This window comes from Rhamphochromis sp. 'chilingali' (assembly GCF_963969265.1).
Source record: "Rhamphochromis sp. 'chilingali' genome assembly, chromosome: 11".
In the NCBI taxonomy this organism is placed as follows: Eukaryota; Metazoa; Chordata; class Actinopteri; order Cichliformes; family Cichlidae; genus Rhamphochromis; species Rhamphochromis sp. 'chilingali'.
In genome coordinates this window covers 11,353,858-11,373,992 of record NC_137938.1, presented here as the reverse complement: position 1 = coordinate 11,373,992, position 20,135 = coordinate 11,353,858, and the positions used below count along the sequence as shown (strand labels likewise).

General features: G+C 39.9%; 1 protein-coding gene across 3 annotated transcripts; it reads left to right on the top strand.

The window, feature by feature from the left end:
- The first annotated feature begins 9,454 nt into the window (after positions 1-9,454).
- On the top strand, positions 9,455-15,991 carry irx4a (iroquois homeobox 4a). 3 transcript variants are annotated; one of them, XM_080895633.1, is made up of 5 exons: positions 9,455-9,795; positions 10,705-10,956; positions 11,834-11,940; positions 13,695-14,005; positions 14,851-15,991. In XM_080895633.1, exons 1-5 carry the CDS (start codon positions 9,751-9,753, stop codon positions 15,555-15,557), a joined length of 1,422 nt encoding a protein of 473 aa, XP_080751759.1. In that variant the 5' UTR covers positions 9,455-9,750; the 3' UTR covers positions 15,558-15,991. The 3 variants fall into 3 exon arrangements, with proteins under 3 accessions (XP_080751759.1, XP_080751761.1, XP_080751760.1); XM_080895635.1 differs by lacking the exon at positions 9,455-9,795 and adding an exon at positions 9,985-10,053; XM_080895634.1 differs by lacking the exon at positions 9,455-9,795 and adding an exon at positions 10,114-10,212.
- Positions 15,992-20,135: the final 4,144 nt, after the last annotated feature.

Below are 20,135 nucleotides of genomic sequence, written 5' to 3'. Positions count from 1 at the left end.
GCTGTCGCTCTCTATACACAGTTCGCACGATTGCAAAGTGAAAGCAAAAAAACAAGCGCAAATTCAAATGCGATTTCAATATGTCACATATTGACAGTGGCTCACCGATGCCAATGACATAATTACCCAGCTACATTTCTGAAAGAATGCAAAAGCATTGACATATATTTTTCCTACAATAGCCCGACGGGCAGGGAAGAGATAGATTTTGGTAGCCCACTGAAAAAATCGCTAGCTCCGGGACGTCGGGCTAGCGATATTGCAAGCCCTGTATCTGATTGAGGAATCACTCATCTTTGGAAAAGAGAGTTTATTACAGAGAAATGGCTCTTTCCAAAATAAAAGCTATACTATCCGCTTCTTCTGGGCTATATTCTCAGTAGCATAAGGAGAATCATGTGCTAACAGCTGTCTAAATGACTCGGCTAAAGTTAGTAGCATGCTTGCTTTTTTTTGTCTGCTTCCACTTGTCTTTGCACTAGGATGATGTCGGCGTAAATGTGCAGTCATATTCGTTGTGTTCCCACTAGTGCTTTCAGGTTAATCTCGTTGAAATGACCTTAACGCCACAACACGGCAAATCTCCGTTAACGAGCTACCGCCGATCGCTCAGAGCATGGGGCTAGACGGCCAACACGTTAACGAGCTAACTGCGCTAACACACTAGTTCACACCAATGTAATTGAGCATTGCATGGCACATCCAACATACTGTTTTACTTTAGTCCATGACTCGCTTACCTTCAGGGTCATACGTCACATGAAAACCAAAATAATTCCAAACGCCAGATCTGAATGAGGTTCAATTTGCCTGTTGCAAGGAGAGCTTAACTTCTGTCTCGCTAGCTTGCCCTGCGCTCTTCCTTCTGACTATGCTGTCTGTGTTGAGCGCTCAGTGGATCTGCGCTCGACAGTGCAGCCTAGGCGGAGTAGTCGAACACAGATTCACTGAGCGCTCAACACAGACAGCATCGTCAGAAGGAAAATTGATAAAATAAATTACAAATGTTGTATTGTTCGATACATATGCGTACCGAACCGAAAGCACTGTATCGAACGGTTCAATATCGATACGAATATCGTTGCACCCCTAATATATATATATATATATATATATATATATGTATATATATATATATATATATATATATATATATATATATATATATATATATATATATATATATATATATATATATATATATTAGTACATATATATATACAATTGCAAATTTCATGTGGTGAAAATATATTCAATAACTGGTGGCTGCACATGGCTGCAGATGGGTTGGCTGCACTATTGGTGGTCGCAGGTGTTGGAGTAGTCAAGGAAGTCAGTTTTCTGGTCTAGGGTCTGCCATGACAAAGAAATCTGCCACCTGGCCCCTTGTGTGCATAATGCTATGATCAGCATGATTCCAATGTATGACATGATGGTCTGCTGTTAGTGACACAGATATACACACACACACAAGCACACACACACACACGAATACACACACAGATTGATTGACAAGAATCATTGTTTTGCTGACTAGGCTGGTTGTATTTTCCAGAAGGGCAGACAAAGAAAGCTTTACCATTATTAGATGTGGTGCAGTGAAAAAGTATTTTCACCTTCCTGGGTTTTTTTAAAATTATTTTTCACATTTAAATGTTTCAGATTATAAAATACATTTTAATATTAGACAACCCGAGTAAATATAAACTATACCTGTCTGACAAAGTGAAGCAGGCTAAAAGATGTTAAGAAGCAACACAGCATTCCACAATGGAAAGAAAATCAAGAAAAAAATCACTGACATTTATCAGTCTGGAAAAGGTTACAGAGGTCACACCAGCAAACTACAGTTAGAGCCTTTATCCACAAATGGATAAATCTGGGAATGGTGGTGAGCCTTCCCAGGCTGACTTACCAAAATTACTCCAAGAACACACTGACAGCTCATCCAAATTGCCACAAAAGAATGCAGAACATCTAAAGAACTGCAGGCCTCACTTGTCTCTGTTAAGATCAGAGTTCATAATTCAACAATGAGAAAGACGATATGCAAAAATTTCTTCTTGGAGAGTTCCAAGGAGAAAACCACTGCTGACCAAAAATAAACCAATAGCTCAGCTCACATTTGTCAAAAGACATATTAATGATCCCCAAAACATTTGCGAAAATATTCTCTGGACTCACAAAATGTTAATTTTTTTGGAAGATCCTGGTCCTGTTATCTAGAGAAAAAAACTAACATAACATTTCATAAAAAGAACATCAAATGAACAGTCAAACACGGTGGTGGTCATGTGATAATCTGGGGCTGCTTTGCTGCTTCAGGACTTGAATGACTTGCTGTAACTGATGGAACCATAAATTCTGCTCTATACCAGAAAATCCTGAAGGAGAATCCCAGCCGTTAGTTCATGCCCTGAAGTTCAGAAGCACTTGGATCATGCAGCAGGTAAATGATGTGAAACACACCAGCTAGTCCACCTCAGAATCTCTCTAAATAATAATAATAATAACAAATAAATAATAATAATAATAACAACCTTAAACAGAATGTTCATGCTGGAAAACCCTCCAAAGTGGCTGAATTAAAACAATTCTGTAAAGAACAGTGTGCCAAAGTTCTTCTATATTGATATGAAATACTTATTGCCACTTATCGCAAACACTGGATTGTAGTTTTCCTGCCAAGGGTGCCACAACCAGTATTAGGTTTAGGGGGGACATTTTTTTCACACAGGGCCAGGCAAGTTTGAATATCTTTTTTTCCTTAATAAATGAAGTCATCATTTAAAAACTACATTTCATATTTACTCAAGTTTTCACGGTCTAATATTAAAATTTGTTTGATGATTTAAAACACGTAAGCGTGAAAAAAATGCAAAAACCGAAGATATCAACAGGGGAGCAAATAGTTTTTCACTGAACAGTAAATGTAGATAGTGTATCTGGTACACATAGATTTGCCCTACCAAATAGATTAATTTTTAAAGGTAATATAGTTAAAGTCAAAACCATATGCTTATATAATAAGCATCCAAAGACTCCCCAAAATTAAAATGTTACAATAAACTACAAACTTTTGTTTTGGTGGATTTGGTCTCAGGGTAAAGTAAATTGTGTTTGTTGCTCCTATACTGCACAACGTAATGCATTTTTTTTTGCTACAGAAAATAAAATATGAGAGTAGATTTAACTTACGAAAAATGGGGAATTACATGTGTTCAATAAAGAGATTTATGCTACGTTCTTTTTTTCTTTTTTCTTTTTTTTATAGAATCAGAAGTAACCATATTTGAAAGTGTGGTTTCTGTGCTAAGTTAGAGCTAACACTAGCGAGCTTAGTGTTAGCGAGCTTAGTGTTAGCTCAGTTTATGGAGCTTAAGCAGCATCCATAAACTATATACTTGGGATGGGAATCGATTAGTCCAATTCCTTGGAATTGTTAGTCTGCTTCGGTATCAACCCTGCTTATTGCACTCCTACAGTTGTGTCCGAGCAGGAAAATAGTGGTGCAGTCTACAACATGAATATCAACATTACTTTAATCAATTGATTAATTAAGTATCGTACTGCATTACTTTTAAGAAAAGTGTTCCACGTAATATGTGTAATAATTGCTTTTGTTCAATGACCTCACCACTAATCACAAAAAAGAGGGAAATACCTCCACTATGCACAAACATTTGACCACACAGCATGTAATCCAATGGTTGTCACTCTTAAAGCAGAGCCGATGAAAACTCAATGAGAATCAATAAGAGAACTGATAGGGAATCAAATCGATAAGTGATATCAGTAATGGAATAAGAATAGCTAAATTTGTATAAGTACCGTATACGTTACATGGGCCCAAAAATCTGATAACTACCACTACAGCAAATGAAATAGAATTTCACTAAAAATTGACTCCTTGGTCATTTTGTGAGTAAATGAAACAAGAAGCCACATTGTTTTGTTTAAACATTTTCTTTTCAAATATTTGCATTAAAAATAATTCAAAAGACACCAGTGTGCTACACATCATCCATTGATAAAGTTAAGTAACTCAAAATTAGCTGTAGTCAGTTATTAGGGCACTGAAAGTGCCTAAAGTTTTCTTCTAATTTAAATTTACAAGCTTAATTAAAGAAAATTACTTACTGTATACTCTTGCTCCATTCACCCCAACCGGTCACAGCAGATGGCCACTCTTCCCTGAGCCTGGTTGTGCTGGAGGTTTCGTACAGTTAAAAGGAAGTTCTTCCTTCCCACTTTTGCCAAAGCGCTTGCTCATATGATTGTTGGGTTTTTCTCTGTATGTATTATTGTAGGTTCTACCATCCAATATAAAGCGTCTTGAGGTGACTGTTCTTGTGAGTTGGCGCTATATAAATAAAATTGAATTGAATTGTATAGACACCGAGATGGTCTTGTGGAGACAGCCTCTACTGCAAGTTCAAGGTACATTAACTTTTTATCCCTGCAGTTTTCCACTAGATTGTAAAATGTTATATCAAGATTACTGTAGCAGTTGAGTAGCCACTTAAGCACAATAAATGTTTTCGAACTAGAAGCGGTCAAATAATTATGACAAGATCTTATCACTTAAGTGGTAGAGTAAATGACTAGTAATGAAATGTCTAAAGAATAATTAAATAAGTATAAACATAGAATGAGGTCAGATGTTGTACAAATGATCTCAAACATTTTTGTCTTTTTTGGGGGGGGGGATTCCAGTACAGGGATAACAAAACAGCTGCCTGTTTTACAGGAGATTTTATTGTGTTCCCTCATATCCTTGTCTACGTAATGGGCATACATACAAAGTCTGTCCAAGAACACAACCTGTGAACATAGGACCAACACCAGGATTTACAAGACACATTGGGTTCTCATTTTGGGGACCTGGGAGTCTACATATAGTACTTCCGTGTTTCAGTGCCCGGCCAGTTGCTAAGGGAACACCTGCAGATAGCTAGTTAACTAAGTGCAGCGAAGATGCTGCCGTAGTGGTGATCAATTATGAATGACCTGAGAGAACTTTGACATGTTAAACCTCTTAGAGAGGCTGAAGAAGACTAACACCCGGAGAGATGGGAGCTAGAGGAAAACTGAGAAATAGAGGGTCGGGTACATTCATCTCAAGCATATTATCATGTTACTTTTATAAAGTGGAAGCTCCATTTCACTGGATTTTACCATCATTGCTTTGCACCCTACTTGGATACAAGGTGCTAATTCTGCATAATTTGCATAATTCATCACAGTCCATCTTCATAATATGCATAATGCAGTAAATATCAAATCTTTCCCACCACATCCTGAGTGACTAAAGTGTTGCTTCATGGAGTTGTGCAACATTAACAGAAATTACAATCTGTTCTTTCAGCTTTGTAATGCTTTTGATTACAGCCCATAAATTACATCTCACAAATATTGCCTTTTGTCTAACATTGTAGCCAGCTGTAAATACCCCCCAAAATGGGGACAAAGGATTGCTTTAATTAACAGCTTGTACAGTCCAGAAATTACACCGTTATAAGGCAGCATTGTCTCATATTTTTAATGAAATCTGGTCAAAACATTTTAATTAATAAAAAGCATGCTACACTTTTCTTTATACTATAATTCATTAAGTAAACATCTGTAGACTTTTTTTCACAGCAAACATTTTGACTTATCACAGTAGGGAAAACACAATGAATTCCACTTATGGGACACTTAATGGAACTGAGCCCTCATTACCTTTCCCCTCTGACAAGCAAAAATGCCTGCAGTAAAAGAAAATATTTAGTATTTTGTTTCTTATGAACAAAAATAATAAAGTAGGAAATCACAAAAGAAAGGAAGAAAGAAAAGAAATCTTTATAAAAATAGCTGTTTACCAGCTTATTCTCTATCTTGTCTCTTATAGACTTGCCCCATTACAGGTATCCATTACTAATTGACTGATATTTTTAGAATTAACTGGAAAAACAGTACTTTGAAGGAATCAACTTCAAAAACAACTCCAGTTTGAAAAGACTGCTGGTCACAGTGTAAAAACCACCAAGACACTGCTAGCAACAACAAAGAATTCCTATTTTTTACACCAAGTTCTTGAAGAAGCCAAGCTTTCTGCTCCACTTATATAAAAAATAAATAAACTTAGGCTTTAGAACCCAATGATAACTGAGGAAAAACAGTTAATTTACTTTAAAAGAGAAATAAGCTATACTTTGAGAAGATCACTAGAGATCAATGTTCCAGTGGGACACCAAGACTAGACAGTATCTAGACTGATGTTGTGCTGGATAAGCATTCTGTTTGATTGCTAGTGTGTAAGAATGCTTAGACATATTTCCACGACTACAGAAGGAGAAACATGGACACTATTGGAAAGCCTGGGAGCTGCTCGGGGCTTCATGTCATAGAGAGAGTTTGTCTGTGCAGCTGTCTTCAACTATTGAGGTCACTGTTGGTTTTCTACACTGCTGACTGAAAAAACAGTTATTGAGACAGTCGACCAGAAGACATCAGAGCACTGGAGCATTGTCCACATAAGGTGAAACAGAATGTGACAAAATGCACTCTATACTGCAACAAAAAAGACCAATGCCTTTAAAAGAAATAACATGCCATTATGGATAACATTCCGTTTTCATTCATAGCTCCAGAAGAGAAGAGAAGAGACATAAAGACGATCCACTGAGTTTGTTCACCTGATCTTAACCCACGTCTGGGAGTTTGAACATGGCAGAGGTTAACATCAGAACTATCACTGAACCACACTTGATTCAGACAAGTTTCCTGTCTCAGTTCTAAGTCAGCTCTCATATTGTGAGCAGAACGCACACATTTTGCCTCTGCTGCTTCAGTCTGGGAGTATAAACTGCTCACACAAAGTTAAAAAAAATTCTTATCTGAAAAAAATCAACATGAAAAAATGAATTACAAGTAAATTACATTTTTTTCCCAGCTCTTACAGATCCAGACCATGTAGATTTAAATATGGACAAACTACTTTCCTTTTTTTAAAGATTTCCTCATATGACCTCAAACCAGAAGACTGACAGATGGCTTTAACAAACCCACAACATAGTTCGCTTAGTAAACTCAGCTCCCACTCCACTTTCCTGTGTGTATTTCTTTCGACGTAAACAGTCCCACACATATATCTCCCGCGCACTCTCCTCCTCCTCTTGGCTCATTAATCAACAGCAGATTATCAGGAAACTGACACTTTGTATTATGAGTTCCATTGGAAAGTCAATGCAAGTTATCAGGCTCGATTCAAAGTGCAACTAAAGATTATTCAAATTGCAGTAATTTGGGCTGATCTGATGTGGATGAGCACAATTTCAAGCTCTCTGTGGGTATTCTTATGCAGAGTAATTTGCAATATAGTGATGTATAGTCTAATTTGAGTGAAGGGGTTGATTTATGTTGCTCTGTGAACATGATGGATGCTCCTACACCAGGTCTCTACTGAACACAGCTATCTATCCTAATCTGTACAGTAAAGCCACCTTCAAGTGGCTCATTAATCTAGATCATTAGTAACTGATATATTTTTCTGATTGTCGTGTTTATCCTCAGTAAAAAAGGAAGGAACCACACAAGTGCAACCAGACCATAAGCATTACTCCTTTGCCCTAAAATGGAACAGCATCTTCCCCCTGCTTGCGCCACTTTAACCACAGAGCATCTCTGCTTCCTCACATCTGGAAGGAAGGGGAAAAAGAATCTCCTCTTTTAATCTTTAAACGCTAAACAAGCATGAACCTCCTTTATTTTCCGTCTAAAAGGCATACACTAATGCGCCTAAATATTTTATCAGGGGCGCATGATAAAACTGGGTAGCGCAGTGGATAATGAAAAGGTATACACCCAGGGGGAGGGGGAGGAGGTGTGAGCCGTAGCCTATAGTTCAGTGGATGTGTCTCTCCTTACCTCTGTACACATGTGTAGAGGTGTATGCAAATAGAAACAGACAAAGCTGGACGCCCAGGTAAGTCTATAATGCGTGCGCGTGTGTATTTGTGTTTACCCCAATCCAAAATGAAGGTGTCATCACTTTCTCCTTCGTTTCGTCCCGTGTGTGATGTTGAAGATAAATTGGGTCCCGCCCTGCCTTTATGCACTACGTCGCACATAAACTCAATAAAGGAAAAAAGTCTAAATTTTTAAGACAAAACGGAGCAGTAGGCCCTCCGTGTGTGTTCGTGTGTGTGTGAGAGCTGTGAGTGAGTGTATGCTTGAGCGGTTCAGACGGGTTGTTAATGTTGAGCTGGCATTAGAGTTAATGCAAATTAAAAAGGGCTGGCTGATCCCTTTTGACCCCCCCGTTCACTGTGTTAATGCGGCCATTTGCTTGGAGGTACTAACCCCCTATAATTCAATTTGTCAAAATGAATGAGAGAACAGACATCTTATAAAGCCCACCCTCCCACAGAAACCCAACTTCTTCACAAAAATTATTTAAAAAGAAAAAAAAGAGCGACACGAGGCAAAAGTTACTTAACCGAAGCACAAACGTCTTCGTCCTCAGAGCTCTTTATTACTTCTTTCATCTGTAAATGAAAGCAAGCAATTATTGCAAGGTGCCGGAATCATATTATTATGTTGGCCCGGGTCCCCTAGATAGTCATCAATCACTCTCAATCGACCTGTCACCGGCAGGCAGAGATCCAGCTGGAGAGGAGAGAGGAAGGAGGAGGGAGGGAGGAGAAGGAGGAGGAGTACATCATCATTAATTTGAGGAGTGACCCCTGGGGCTATCCACATGTCTCAACCCGGGATTCTCCAAGCAGGGCAACGCGCACCGGCAAGGTGGCGAGCCAGTTTGGGGGGTTTTTTACAGCAGTTTGATGAGTCTTCCTAACAAATACACAAGTGATAGATAGATAGATAGATAGATAGATAGATAGATAGATAGATAGATAGATAGATAGATAGATAGATAGATAGATAGATAGATAGATAGATAGATATTGCACGGAATGTTAGTATTATAAAATACATTCACTTTGTTAATTAATTAGTTTCATCTTTGGCTGCTATCTTTAGTATGAAAATATTCTTCACAAATTAATTTGAAACCAATTAGCTCCCAGTGTGATTAGAAGTTGTTCGGAGGAATGATAGGAATGTGCTTCATTAGGCCTAATTCATTTAAGCGGATACAGACGTGTGCATATTTAAGCCACTGATTGGCCTAATTGATTGATTGCTCGTGCAAATTAATCTCCAGGACATATTCGTGTTCATAAAGGTACTCCGTGCCTTTTACTCTATTAAACATTTCCTCTTTATATCGTGCTTTCAGTTTTTTTTCTCGTCATCCTGAGAAAGAAAATGCATATTAAAGTTACAGTCTGGTCATTTTTAGAGTGGGAAACTTCTGACGTCACAGTCACCGGCGTTTAAAACAACCTGCCTCTGCTGCTGACGTCTTTTATACTACTTTTTATAGGCAAAAATATGTATCTGACAACAAAGTGATTATTCTTGGCAAAGAAGCTCGTGTTTCCCTAATGCGTTTATTTATTGTTAGTGGAGTTTTAAAAAAGGAAAAGGACAGGTTTGTTTAGGTGGTTTAGTTAATGCAGTTTAAAGTCGTTTGAGTGGGGGCTTTTTACAAATTAAACATGCTACTCTGCTTCGCCCTATAAGCATCCTAGGAGCCTGTGCTTACCAATCAATTGGTACAGTCAAACAGAGCCGCAGCCTGCGTTAGAGTGGAGACCTTCAGTCTCGCTTTATTTCTGGATATTGGGGGACTTCTCTACCATGTCATATCCACAATTTGGATATCCCTATTCGTCTGCTCCACAAGTAAGTTCGTGTAACTACGTTTGTTTATAGGATGCTGTGGTATTCATGTCGCAACGGGTGATTGTCTCATCGATTTAAGCTTCATCCCTTTACGCACTTTAGCCAAGATTCCGGGAGACTTTTAATGTCTTTTCGGGCACCGGAAAGGTATTGCATTGCAGCCAGTGGTACCTGTGTAGCTAAAGCGAGAAAGAAAGGGGGTGAAAAGAAGGTATCCAGAAACCATCGAGACCCCCGACCTCCTGTTCACTGATTTCTGTAAGATAATAGCCGCTGTGTAATGTTAACCATATGTTTATCTGCTTTGGAACACACATGGCAACTTGTTCAGCACACGCCATGTGTGTTTTGCGCTATAACAGCAGCTGTTTTATTTTGGCTGTGAGCCATGAAAAATCGTTTGGCTCTTTACTTTAGGTATTACCGAGCAATCTCTGGGAAAAGCATGTATCTGTTTGCAAGGCATGGATTTTGATTTTGAATCAAGCCTGTTAGACGGCACATTTTGGACAGTTTTACGCGCATATTATCACGCGAACAGAGTTGTGGCGTTCGACTTTAGATCTGGTCTGCTCTGATCTATTTTAGTCGCCAATAGATCTGCCATTTTTAAATGGGCAATCCACAAAAAAGGGGCAGACAATGTAGATCATTTCAAAAGAAGTAAATTGTATAATTTTAAAAACGAACTTTTTTATAGCCAAGTTTAATTTCGCGATCTGTGAAAGTGAAACGTGTAGAACTTTTTTTAATCAAGACAATTTTTAAGACAAGTTTTAAACTAACTTCGTCACCTGTCATTCTGTTTCAGTGCAACATTAAATTAAGCAGCCTATGTTCTAATTTAAAAAAAAAAAAAAAGAAAGAAAGAAAAAACAGCCGATGAATTTTCTCTTGATCTCCACCCAGTTCCTGATGACAACTAACTCTCTGACCACTTGCTGCGAGTCCACCGGCAGATCCATAGCCGACTCCGGAGTAGCGGCTTCCGGACAGACACCTGTCTACTGTCCCGTGTATGAGAGCCGGCTGCTGGCCACGGCGAGACACGAGCTGAGCTCAGCCGCTGCGCTGGGAGTGTACGGGAGCCCTTACACCAGTGGTCAAGGCTATGGGAATTACGTTACATATGGCACGGACGCATCCGCTTTCTACTCACTGGTAAGCCCTTCATCTGATCCCTCTTGGCATTGATTTATGGACCTGCAAGGTTCAGAAGCTGAAGCAGGCACACCTCTCTTCTCCCTCTCATTTTTAATGTTCTACGTAGCAAAACATTAGCCTTTAAATGCAGAAGATGCATTCTTATATTCACGACAACCGTTTCAAGGAAATTAAAAATTCACTCCAAAGAATAACACACTTCGTATCAGCTTGTGTTGATGCAGGTTAATTTTAAACGTATGTGATTTCCGTCGTTTTCAGTCTGTTTCATCTCTGCAAAAGTGAATTTGAAGACTCAGCCTGATAAAATTGTCAGAACATGAGTGCAAATAACTTCTTTATTTAATTAATTTTTTTTATTTTAATTGAATGATTCTAAAAGGAAGACATGCTCATATAAAGTAAAGTATTGCTTGTTTCATTTTGGTTTCATATAAAATTCCATGTAGTGGAATCACTGTTGGCAGTAAAGGGGTGGTTGGAATCTTCTTAGACATTATTTTACCTACAACTGTGAATTCTAATTATTTATTTTGTCTGATTTGTTTTTAAAAATAATCAGAGTTCCAACTTTTCAGTCCTTAAAAAAAGTCTTGTCCCTGCAGTTGGTATACAATCATATTTATATGTACACAAAATATGAGATGGATTTTTTCTTCACTTTTAGCAGAACATTATTGTTGTATTGTATTATTGGGCTTTTGTTTTTGTGATAGTTTGGATTTCTTTGGGAATCATTATCCTTGTTGATGGCAACCTAAAAGTACAACCAATGCGCATCTCTTCTTGTCAAGTTGATTGTTTAAAATGCTGCAATACCTTCCCCTTTTTGTGTGTCACTCTTCTAAAAATGTGTCTTGCTGTATGATTGCAGGGTACATTTGATACTAAAGATGCCACAGCTTCTGCGCATGCGGGAATAACCCAGGCCACAGCTTACTACCCCTATGATCCTACCTTGGGGCAGTATCAGTATGACAGGTAGGTTTCTGTGACAGCTGATTTTTCTTTTTTGACATGTTAAAAAAGCTCATTATCAGTTCAAACAACAGACCACTTGATGTAGACCCAATATCCTGCTTGAGTAAAATGTGGTACAGGCAGAAAAACAGAGGGAAGTCAGTTACATCAGAAATAATTTTGAACTATGCGCTTTAAGTCTGCTATCCCAAAAAAGTGAAAACTTATCCCAGGTTTCTTAAGCAACAAACACAAGATGTAACTAAAATGAAAGCGAGAGGTAAATATTGAGCTGTAGTTTAGGGTCAGTTTCCTGGCATTAAATCAATCATTCCTGAGGGGTCAAGGCCATTCTCATCGCGTCAAGCAACACTGGGTGATCACCTTCATCTCATGACACATTTCTTTTCTGATGGGGTGAATTGCCTCAGAGGACCCATGCCCCTTTCATCAAAACATAAGGCCTGTACACTGTTGTGAAGAGCATGCCTGCCATATTGAAAGGTCTTCCCAATAATCAGCTGACATCCGCAATAAGTCTGTGATGTGGTGAAAAGGTAGCGTGTGAACGTGATTCATATGTGACTGTGCATTTACCTTAAAACAGAACCTAGCAGCGGTATCAGAACTGCATTGTGATACCACATGCTTGCTTTTATTATTATTGCACATTCGTTGATCACACTCGATATTGTATTGGCGGTACTCGATGTCTTATGCAGACTTCGAGCTTTTCAACATGTAGCCCAAAACCTAAGCGACAAGTGCTTTTGCCAATCACTTTTAATACCGCATAAAGGGCAAAAGATGCTCGAAAGTGCACACACTGCAAAAAGCTAAATAACCTGTGTCACCCAGATGAGCAAGCAGGCCAACAGCAGCACCATACTGTCTGCACTCATCTTTTACCTGAGGGCTCATCATTACACTCAATAAAGCAATTTTACAGTCTATTTTATCTGAGAACAACACAGGCTAAGGAAAGGTGCAGCACTTGTCTCCTTTTGATTCCCTTTTCAGTGCATGACCTGCTCTAAGCTATACGGAGCAATAAAGGCCTCATAAAAGCCTCCCAAGAGGACTTTTACAGCTCACTGCGGACTGAAAATCAACAGCATGCATTTTAAATGTAGGCTTATGGTTGATATTTGTGGGAGAGGTGAGGGTAGGGAAAGAGCTGTAGCCTGTGCTAAGAATGGTTTTAATAGGTGGCACAACAAAAATGACCAGAAAAAAAGAATGCTTACCATAATTTACACTCTTCATCTTTACTAAGCTTATATTTTTTTAAATGACAGTAATAGCATATTAACTTTGTGAGAGCTTTGCATTATCTGAGGGGGTTTTAGGGACGTTGTCAGAGTCTCTGTTGCTTTTGATGCCTTCAGTCTTATAAAGCATTTTCTGTGGACTTCACATGACTTTGCAGCTTTCTAAGAAATATTAGCGTGTACAGTATGTAACCTTTGACAGGGTAATGATCTTCTGCTTGCATGCCTTTCGCTACAGCTTCGGAATTATATCTCTTAAGTGAAACATGCTTCTGATATTCAGTTTTAAATTTTATTTGCGCTGACGAAGGCAGGAGTGTGACTCCAAGGCTTATAAAACATGATACGCATCAGCTCAGAAAAATTCCAAGATGCAGATGGCTCTGTCATGGCTGTAAGGAGAGAAACTGCCAGGACAGTGCTTTAAAAATTGTCAAGCAACAAGCGTTACATACTATATTTACTCTCTCATTAGTATTTTGCTTGCCTTCTTCTCATTAACAGATATGGCTCCATGGATGGGGGAACAAGACGAAAGAATGCTACACGAGAGACAACCAGCACACTGAAGGCCTGGCTACAGGAGCACAGGAAGAACCCATATCCGACTAAAGGAGAGAAGATCATGCTGGCCATTATCACTAAAATGACCCTGACGCAGGTCTCCACCTGGTTCGCAAATGCTAGAAGGAGGCTCAAGAAGGAGAACAAGATGACATGGCCGCCGAGAAACAAGGGCTCAGAGGAGAAAAGATATGACGATGATGAGGATGGATCTCAAGAGGAGCAGATAAAAAGCGAGAACAATGACGATGGTTAGTGTCAGAGTGCTTTGCAAGGATAAAGTAAAGCTGTAAAACTCCAAAGCTGAACTCTTTCTAAGGGAAGTTTTTGACTTTTCATATAGTTCACAATAACAAAGATGAGATTTATGTTTTTTTTATTTAGTTTTTTTATAAAGACTAAATAAATAATTTGCTCCTTTACAGCTATAGACAGACACTTAATAAATAGACTTTTCCTTAAATTACAAATTGTAGCATTCTGCAGCATTTTGAATTCCATACCAGACTGTACAGATAGTCCTATAAAACCTGACCACACTCATATTTTAGTTTACTCTGACATCTCTTACAAAGAAATATATTTTTAATAGAAGGTTTTATACTGTAATTATAGATAGACACTACATCCTGATAATAAATAATTTGTTTGACTGAAAGGTTTACCAATGATCTGTGCCACATTATAGGCTTAATCACGTTTACTATATGACACGTGAAACCTGTCAGCAGCAACATTATTTTTGAACTATGCTGCACAGGCCTGCCATCAGACTGGGCCAACACTAAGAACTTACTAATGGAGGAACATGAGACAGGCCTCAGTCAGAGTTAAAAAAGAGTCAGATATATAAATAAGTTTAGACTCCTGGAGTTTTGATATCAGATTAAGCAGTTAATTGTGATAGAGTTGAATACATTGGAATTAAAACTCTGTTTGTTTGTTTTTAGCTTAAGGGAACCTTTATTTTCCCCAAACATTATAATTTGCAGGTGTGAAACATTAATTTACACCTTTGATTGGAAGCCTATTTTCTGTCCTGCTGTGTGACACTGACTGACACGCCCCTCGTTTCTTTTCTGTTCTTGTTCTCCAGAGACCAGAAGCCGGCCCGACAAGGACCTCCAGTTGAGCGACTTGGACGATTTCGACACGCTGGAGTCTGAAAGCTCTGAGTGTGAGCTGAAGCACCGATATCACATGAACACACATATGACCACAACGACAACCGACTGCCCAGGCGAACACCTCCTCAAGGACGCGTCTCTGAAACTCTCCATCCCCGTTTCTCTCGGTGAGGAGCAGGACTTGAGCAAGAGTTGTCTCAAAACGAATCATAACGACGGCTTCCAGTCGGACAGCAGACAGCAGGAAAAGGCGTGCTATAATCAGCAGCAAGGGCACCAGATATTAGACGGCAAACCTCGGATCTGGTCTTTGGCGCAGACCGCGACGTCTCTGAACCAAACAGAGTACCCATCCTGTATGCTGAGGTGCCAGCCCCCGCCCTCCTCCCTCACCCCGTCCCCCGCCGCTACCTCCCCCGTGACCGGCCTGGACAGGCAGGACTCGCCGGTCACAACCCTGAGAAACTGGGTGGACGGGGTTTTTCACGACCCCTTGTTCAGGCACAGCACTTTGAGCCAAGCCCTGACCAACACCACCGTCTCTTGGACCACGAACACCAAAGGCACAATTCTGGAGGCTGAGAGAAGCACGTCGGCCTTGCAGCAGCATCAAAACTCCTCCAAAGACAGTGCCATGAGTTTTCCAAAAACTATCAATAAACTTTTCTGCTCCTAACAAAACCAAATGATCCTTTCTTGCAAAGAGAGTGGAAGACTTTTTGTGACTAAAACTCGGATGGAAGAGAAAAGAAAAGAGAGAGAGAACTATTGCGTGTCTATGATTCCCTTGTTATGTTTTATTCTTTATTAAAACAGTTGTAGCCATAAACTGTTACACTCGAGTTACAGAAGGGAAACATTTCGATTCAACGCACGCACAAAAATGTATAACAAAGTTTACATCTTGGGAAAAAAACAACAACAAAAAAATGTAGGCCTAAGCCTTTTCCTTTTAATTTTTTTTCTTTAATATATGCGCATGCTAATGTAATTGAATATTATTTAGGTCTCAGCAGCTGAGTATCACCAATAAAAGAAAAATAAGTCTCACTAATGCACTGCTCTCCTTGGGAGTGGATGAGAGCGTTTCAACTTTGTTCACTGAAAAATAAAAACAGTCGGTTTCTGAAGAGCGCTTGTGATGTCGGGTTAATGGTGAGAGTTGCTGTCTATGGTGCTGAACCAGGCCGTTCCCCCTTCTGCTCTACTTTTGCGTTTGCTTTTATCTAAAACAATGACTTAACCCTTCCCCCGCAATATGGGGCCTGCTGCAAGGCTGAGGGGAGAAAACCTTTTAAAAAGCATCCTGCAGTTTAAAACAGCACTCCCATCACTCCTAAACCATAAAATACTCTCACGATCTAACATCTCACACCCTCCCCCCCCCCCCCCCCCCCCCCAGAAAACACTCACTCTTGTGCAATGACGGGAAGAAAATGAGGCAGCTCATCCCCACAAGACAGAACAATATCAGTATCTAAGATCTGCCTCATTAATTCCCTCTAAACAGGCTGTAATTGGGATGTTCACAGTCATATCTCATGTCGAGCTATTGATTTCCCCTCTCTGCTCTCTGATAATATTATCGAAATATTTCAACATCTTCCATGATGCGGCTGTCAGAAGGGTAAGTTATTCGCCATACGTCCTTTAATGGGTTCAAAACGGAGGCCCGTAAAATAATTTTGAAGTGAGGAGTTTTCGCTTTGACACTAACCCCTCGATTTTCCTGGAGACAGGGGTGGGGGATCCGGCAGAAAAACAGCGCGGATGCTGATTCCTCCGCTGAAAAGTGAAAGGGCTTTTACGAAAGAGGCACTCACGTCGTCTGGAAGTGAAAAGGGCAAAGGAACTCGAATTAGTTGTTGTAGATAAAAGGGCAAAAAGAAAGGAGTCAAGGGTACTTGACAGTAATGGCGAAAGAGGAGCTCTCCGAGGACTCTGTCCTGTGAGGAGGGAGTGGGGTGTGGTGGTGGTGTGGAGGGGCTTCGGTGATGAATTTTAATGGGAAAAGCACCAACGATCGAGATCACCCCGCCCTCCACGCGCCCCTTTAAAAGAAAGTGCAACGGCGGACAAAAGAAATTTTCTATATACCGCTTGTATTTTTTATTTATTTATTTTCTTTCTTGGGCCGAAAAAAAAAAACCTTGCCTGCAGCATTTCGAGTAGCAACGTTGACATAACCTCAGAATAAAAATCAAGGAAAGGCATACATGTTGTGAGGGTGCTTATTTTTTACTTGGGAGGGAGGGGAGAAAAAAATGCTTTCCTATTTGACTTGACGTACACCTGTTTAACCTACATACAAAATGGTGCATTTAAATTTTCATGGCCTCTGATAGAAAATTAGCGCATAGTTAAAATCCCCGAAGATCAGATAGCCCCGACATTTAATTAATTTACCATGAAGACAGATTTTATTAGACCTCTGAACCAACTGGCTTTTTATTTGACAGAAAGAGACATGAAGTAAGACAGAAGAGAGGGAGAGAGAGAGAAGGGAGTGGGGGGGAGGGGGGGTGTCCTGGGAGAGAGACCAGTGCGCACAGTGCACTCAAAGAGAGAGAGACAGAGAAAAAGAGAGTGAGAGAGAGGGGCCACCTATAACTAAATCATTCAGCCATGGCAAATACGAACGCACAGAGGGAGCGGGATGGTAAATTAACAGGAGCTTTTTACATAGAGACCAAATAAAACTGTAATCAGCGACGCGTTACTTTTCATTAAGCGGCTCTGACAGCAGCATATTCAGCCACTCCGACACAGGAGCAGGGCCCGGGCTGAAATAAACTGCTCTCAACCCGAGAGTCATAAGATAATTCCTTAAGCTCCATTAACAACTCTTAGCCGCAGGAAATGGGCTCCCCCTGAAAACATCTCCAAATCTAAAAAGCTTTATCGACCTGGCAAACCTCAGCTGATGGCTTCTCTTTTTTTTTCCCAACTCCCCCCTCCCCCTCTCTCCTTTCCCTTTTTTTCAACTTAAGGGACAGAAACGTCCAACTGAGGTAATAGACTTTGACACAACACATTAAATGGGAAATGAGAAAAGAGGGAAGAAAGGGCACTCTTAAACGCCTTTTAAACGTTTCCAATTAGAGGTTTAAAACTTGAATAAGATGTAGGCCTTTGGCATATGCCTGGCTGATGGGACATTTTACTGAATGCCTTCTCCACTTGGTAAAAGCAGCACTTAACTGGGCACAGTATGTAGTCGTCCTGTGAGGTGGGCGAGTCAAGGGATAAGCTTTATCTCACTTTATGAGAAAAAAAAATGCCCACGAGTCTTAAACAACTGGATAGTTGTAAGATATTGCCCCCCCTCCCCAAAGCTACGAATGAAAAACAGAACAAAATAAAAGTTGTGGAAGCATCTGTTGTTTATTTTATTTTCATTTTTTACTCATCTTTGTATGATCTTCCTTCCTGCATAGCTCAAAGGGGCTTCTTGCTCTGTCCACAGTGCTAGAAGGCCCACAAAAGCTGACAGAAACTCGGAACAATCAGCAGTTGTGGAGTTTCCCCAGAGAGAAAACCAGCCTGGGTCAGGTTAATACCACTGTGACCCTGAGCCATAAATATATTTACACATCATTACACATCAACATACACATTTAAACACACTCTCTCTCTTTCACTGTCGCTCTTTCTCTCTCTGTATCTCATACACACAAGCACACACACGCACATATACACACACAGTCAGTCTCAAAACCTCTGCCACACATGCCTGCATCAGGCTTAATTGAATATTTAATCTATTCATTGACTAACATTAATATGGTGAGAATAGCTTTAATGTGATCAAAGCTTAAATGAAAATGTGAAGCATGACCACACACAAAGGGTAGCGTGGAGAAATGGCACACGTGCACACACACACACACACACACACACACACACACACACACACACACACACACATACACACACACATACACACACACATACAAATATGAGCAGTATGGGACTTTGCCTTAGCAGCCCTTAAGAATCAATGCAATGGCCTTTAATTCCAATTATAATGAAGAATATTAAAGCGGTACTCTCAAAGCCACGATAAACAAAACAGCCTGTCGGTGTGTAATCATATGATTCCAAAAAACACATTTTTTATTAGGATTAAATTACATCTAAATGTCAGTTGGTGTGAACGCTTGGCATGGTTGATCTTAGCAAATTAATATATTGATAGAGAACAGAGCTATGCACTGAAGAAGTTTGTTGAGTCAGAGTAGTGCAGAAATTAGTTTGGATCCAGAAGCTCCATGTTTGGTGGTGAATGACAGGACTAAATCCAAGAGTTGTTTGTCTTGTCATCTCTCACTTGCCACAAGGGTGAGGTGCAGAATACCCCCCCCCCCCACCCCCACCCCCCCACCCCCCAACACACACACGCTCCACTGTTTTAGGAGCTGAAGTGCCACCTACTATTCTTTCTTCACTGCTTGGAGATATGGTCTGTGTGTGATTGTTTGTGTATTTGTGGCAAGACCCCTACTGCCAAAACGACATGTCCAGGATGTGCCTTTAGGCCCCAGTGACTGCCCTTTATCAGCCCCTTGCTGCCATCACCTCCCTGCAGTCTTTCCACAGGTCAAGAGGTTCCAGCCTGAGGTGCATTGCTTTTCATCATCATCTCTGCTGTCTGTCTGTGACGACACGGGTGAACTGTCTTTCCCAAATTCATATTCACTACTTTTATGAATGAAAAAATACTAATCATGGTATATAATACTCTCTACTCTTCAATGTATTTTAGAATCACTATACAGTATATCTATAGAGATATATATTTATTTATAAGTATATAAATTGTACAGAGCTGATTTGGAGGTTTACCTGGTTGCATTACCATTCTTAGCAATGGTTGCAGCCGCCCACAGAAAAGTCCAGGGGTGTAATCTCACACTCGTTAAGGTCAGAGGAAAGGTTAAGAGGATCTAATCGTGGGTCACTGCAACACACTTTGACTCTGTCAGACAAGTGAGACTCAGTTAGGCTCACCACTAGATAACAGATATTTTACATGCAAGCACCTGAGTTCTTGAGGATGAATCACAATTTTTATTTATAACCCGGCATAAGCCTAACAGATCTCAGTTTCATGAGATGTCCAATATCTCTATAGTGGAAATCTTGTTCATAAAAGTCAAGCTACTAAGGCAGCTTTCTTAGTTTAATCGAGAAAGAGTCACCAGTCACCATGAACATGCATGTATATTTTATATTTTTACTAAGCACAAGTTAA

Excerpts from the sequence above, each read along its gene's own strand:
- irx4a (XM_080895633.1), top strand. The coding sequence starts at position 9,751 with ATGTCATATCCACAATTTGGATATCCCTATTCGTCTGCTCCACAA. Across the intron at positions 11,941-13,694 it reads GGGCAGTATCAGTATGACAG|ATATGGCTCCATGGATGGGG; the intron begins GTAGGTTTCTGT and ends TCTCATTAACAG. Across the intron at positions 14,006-14,850 it reads AAGCGAGAACAATGACGATG|AGACCAGAAGCCGGCCCGAC; the intron begins GTTAGTGTCAGA and ends CTTGTTCTCCAG.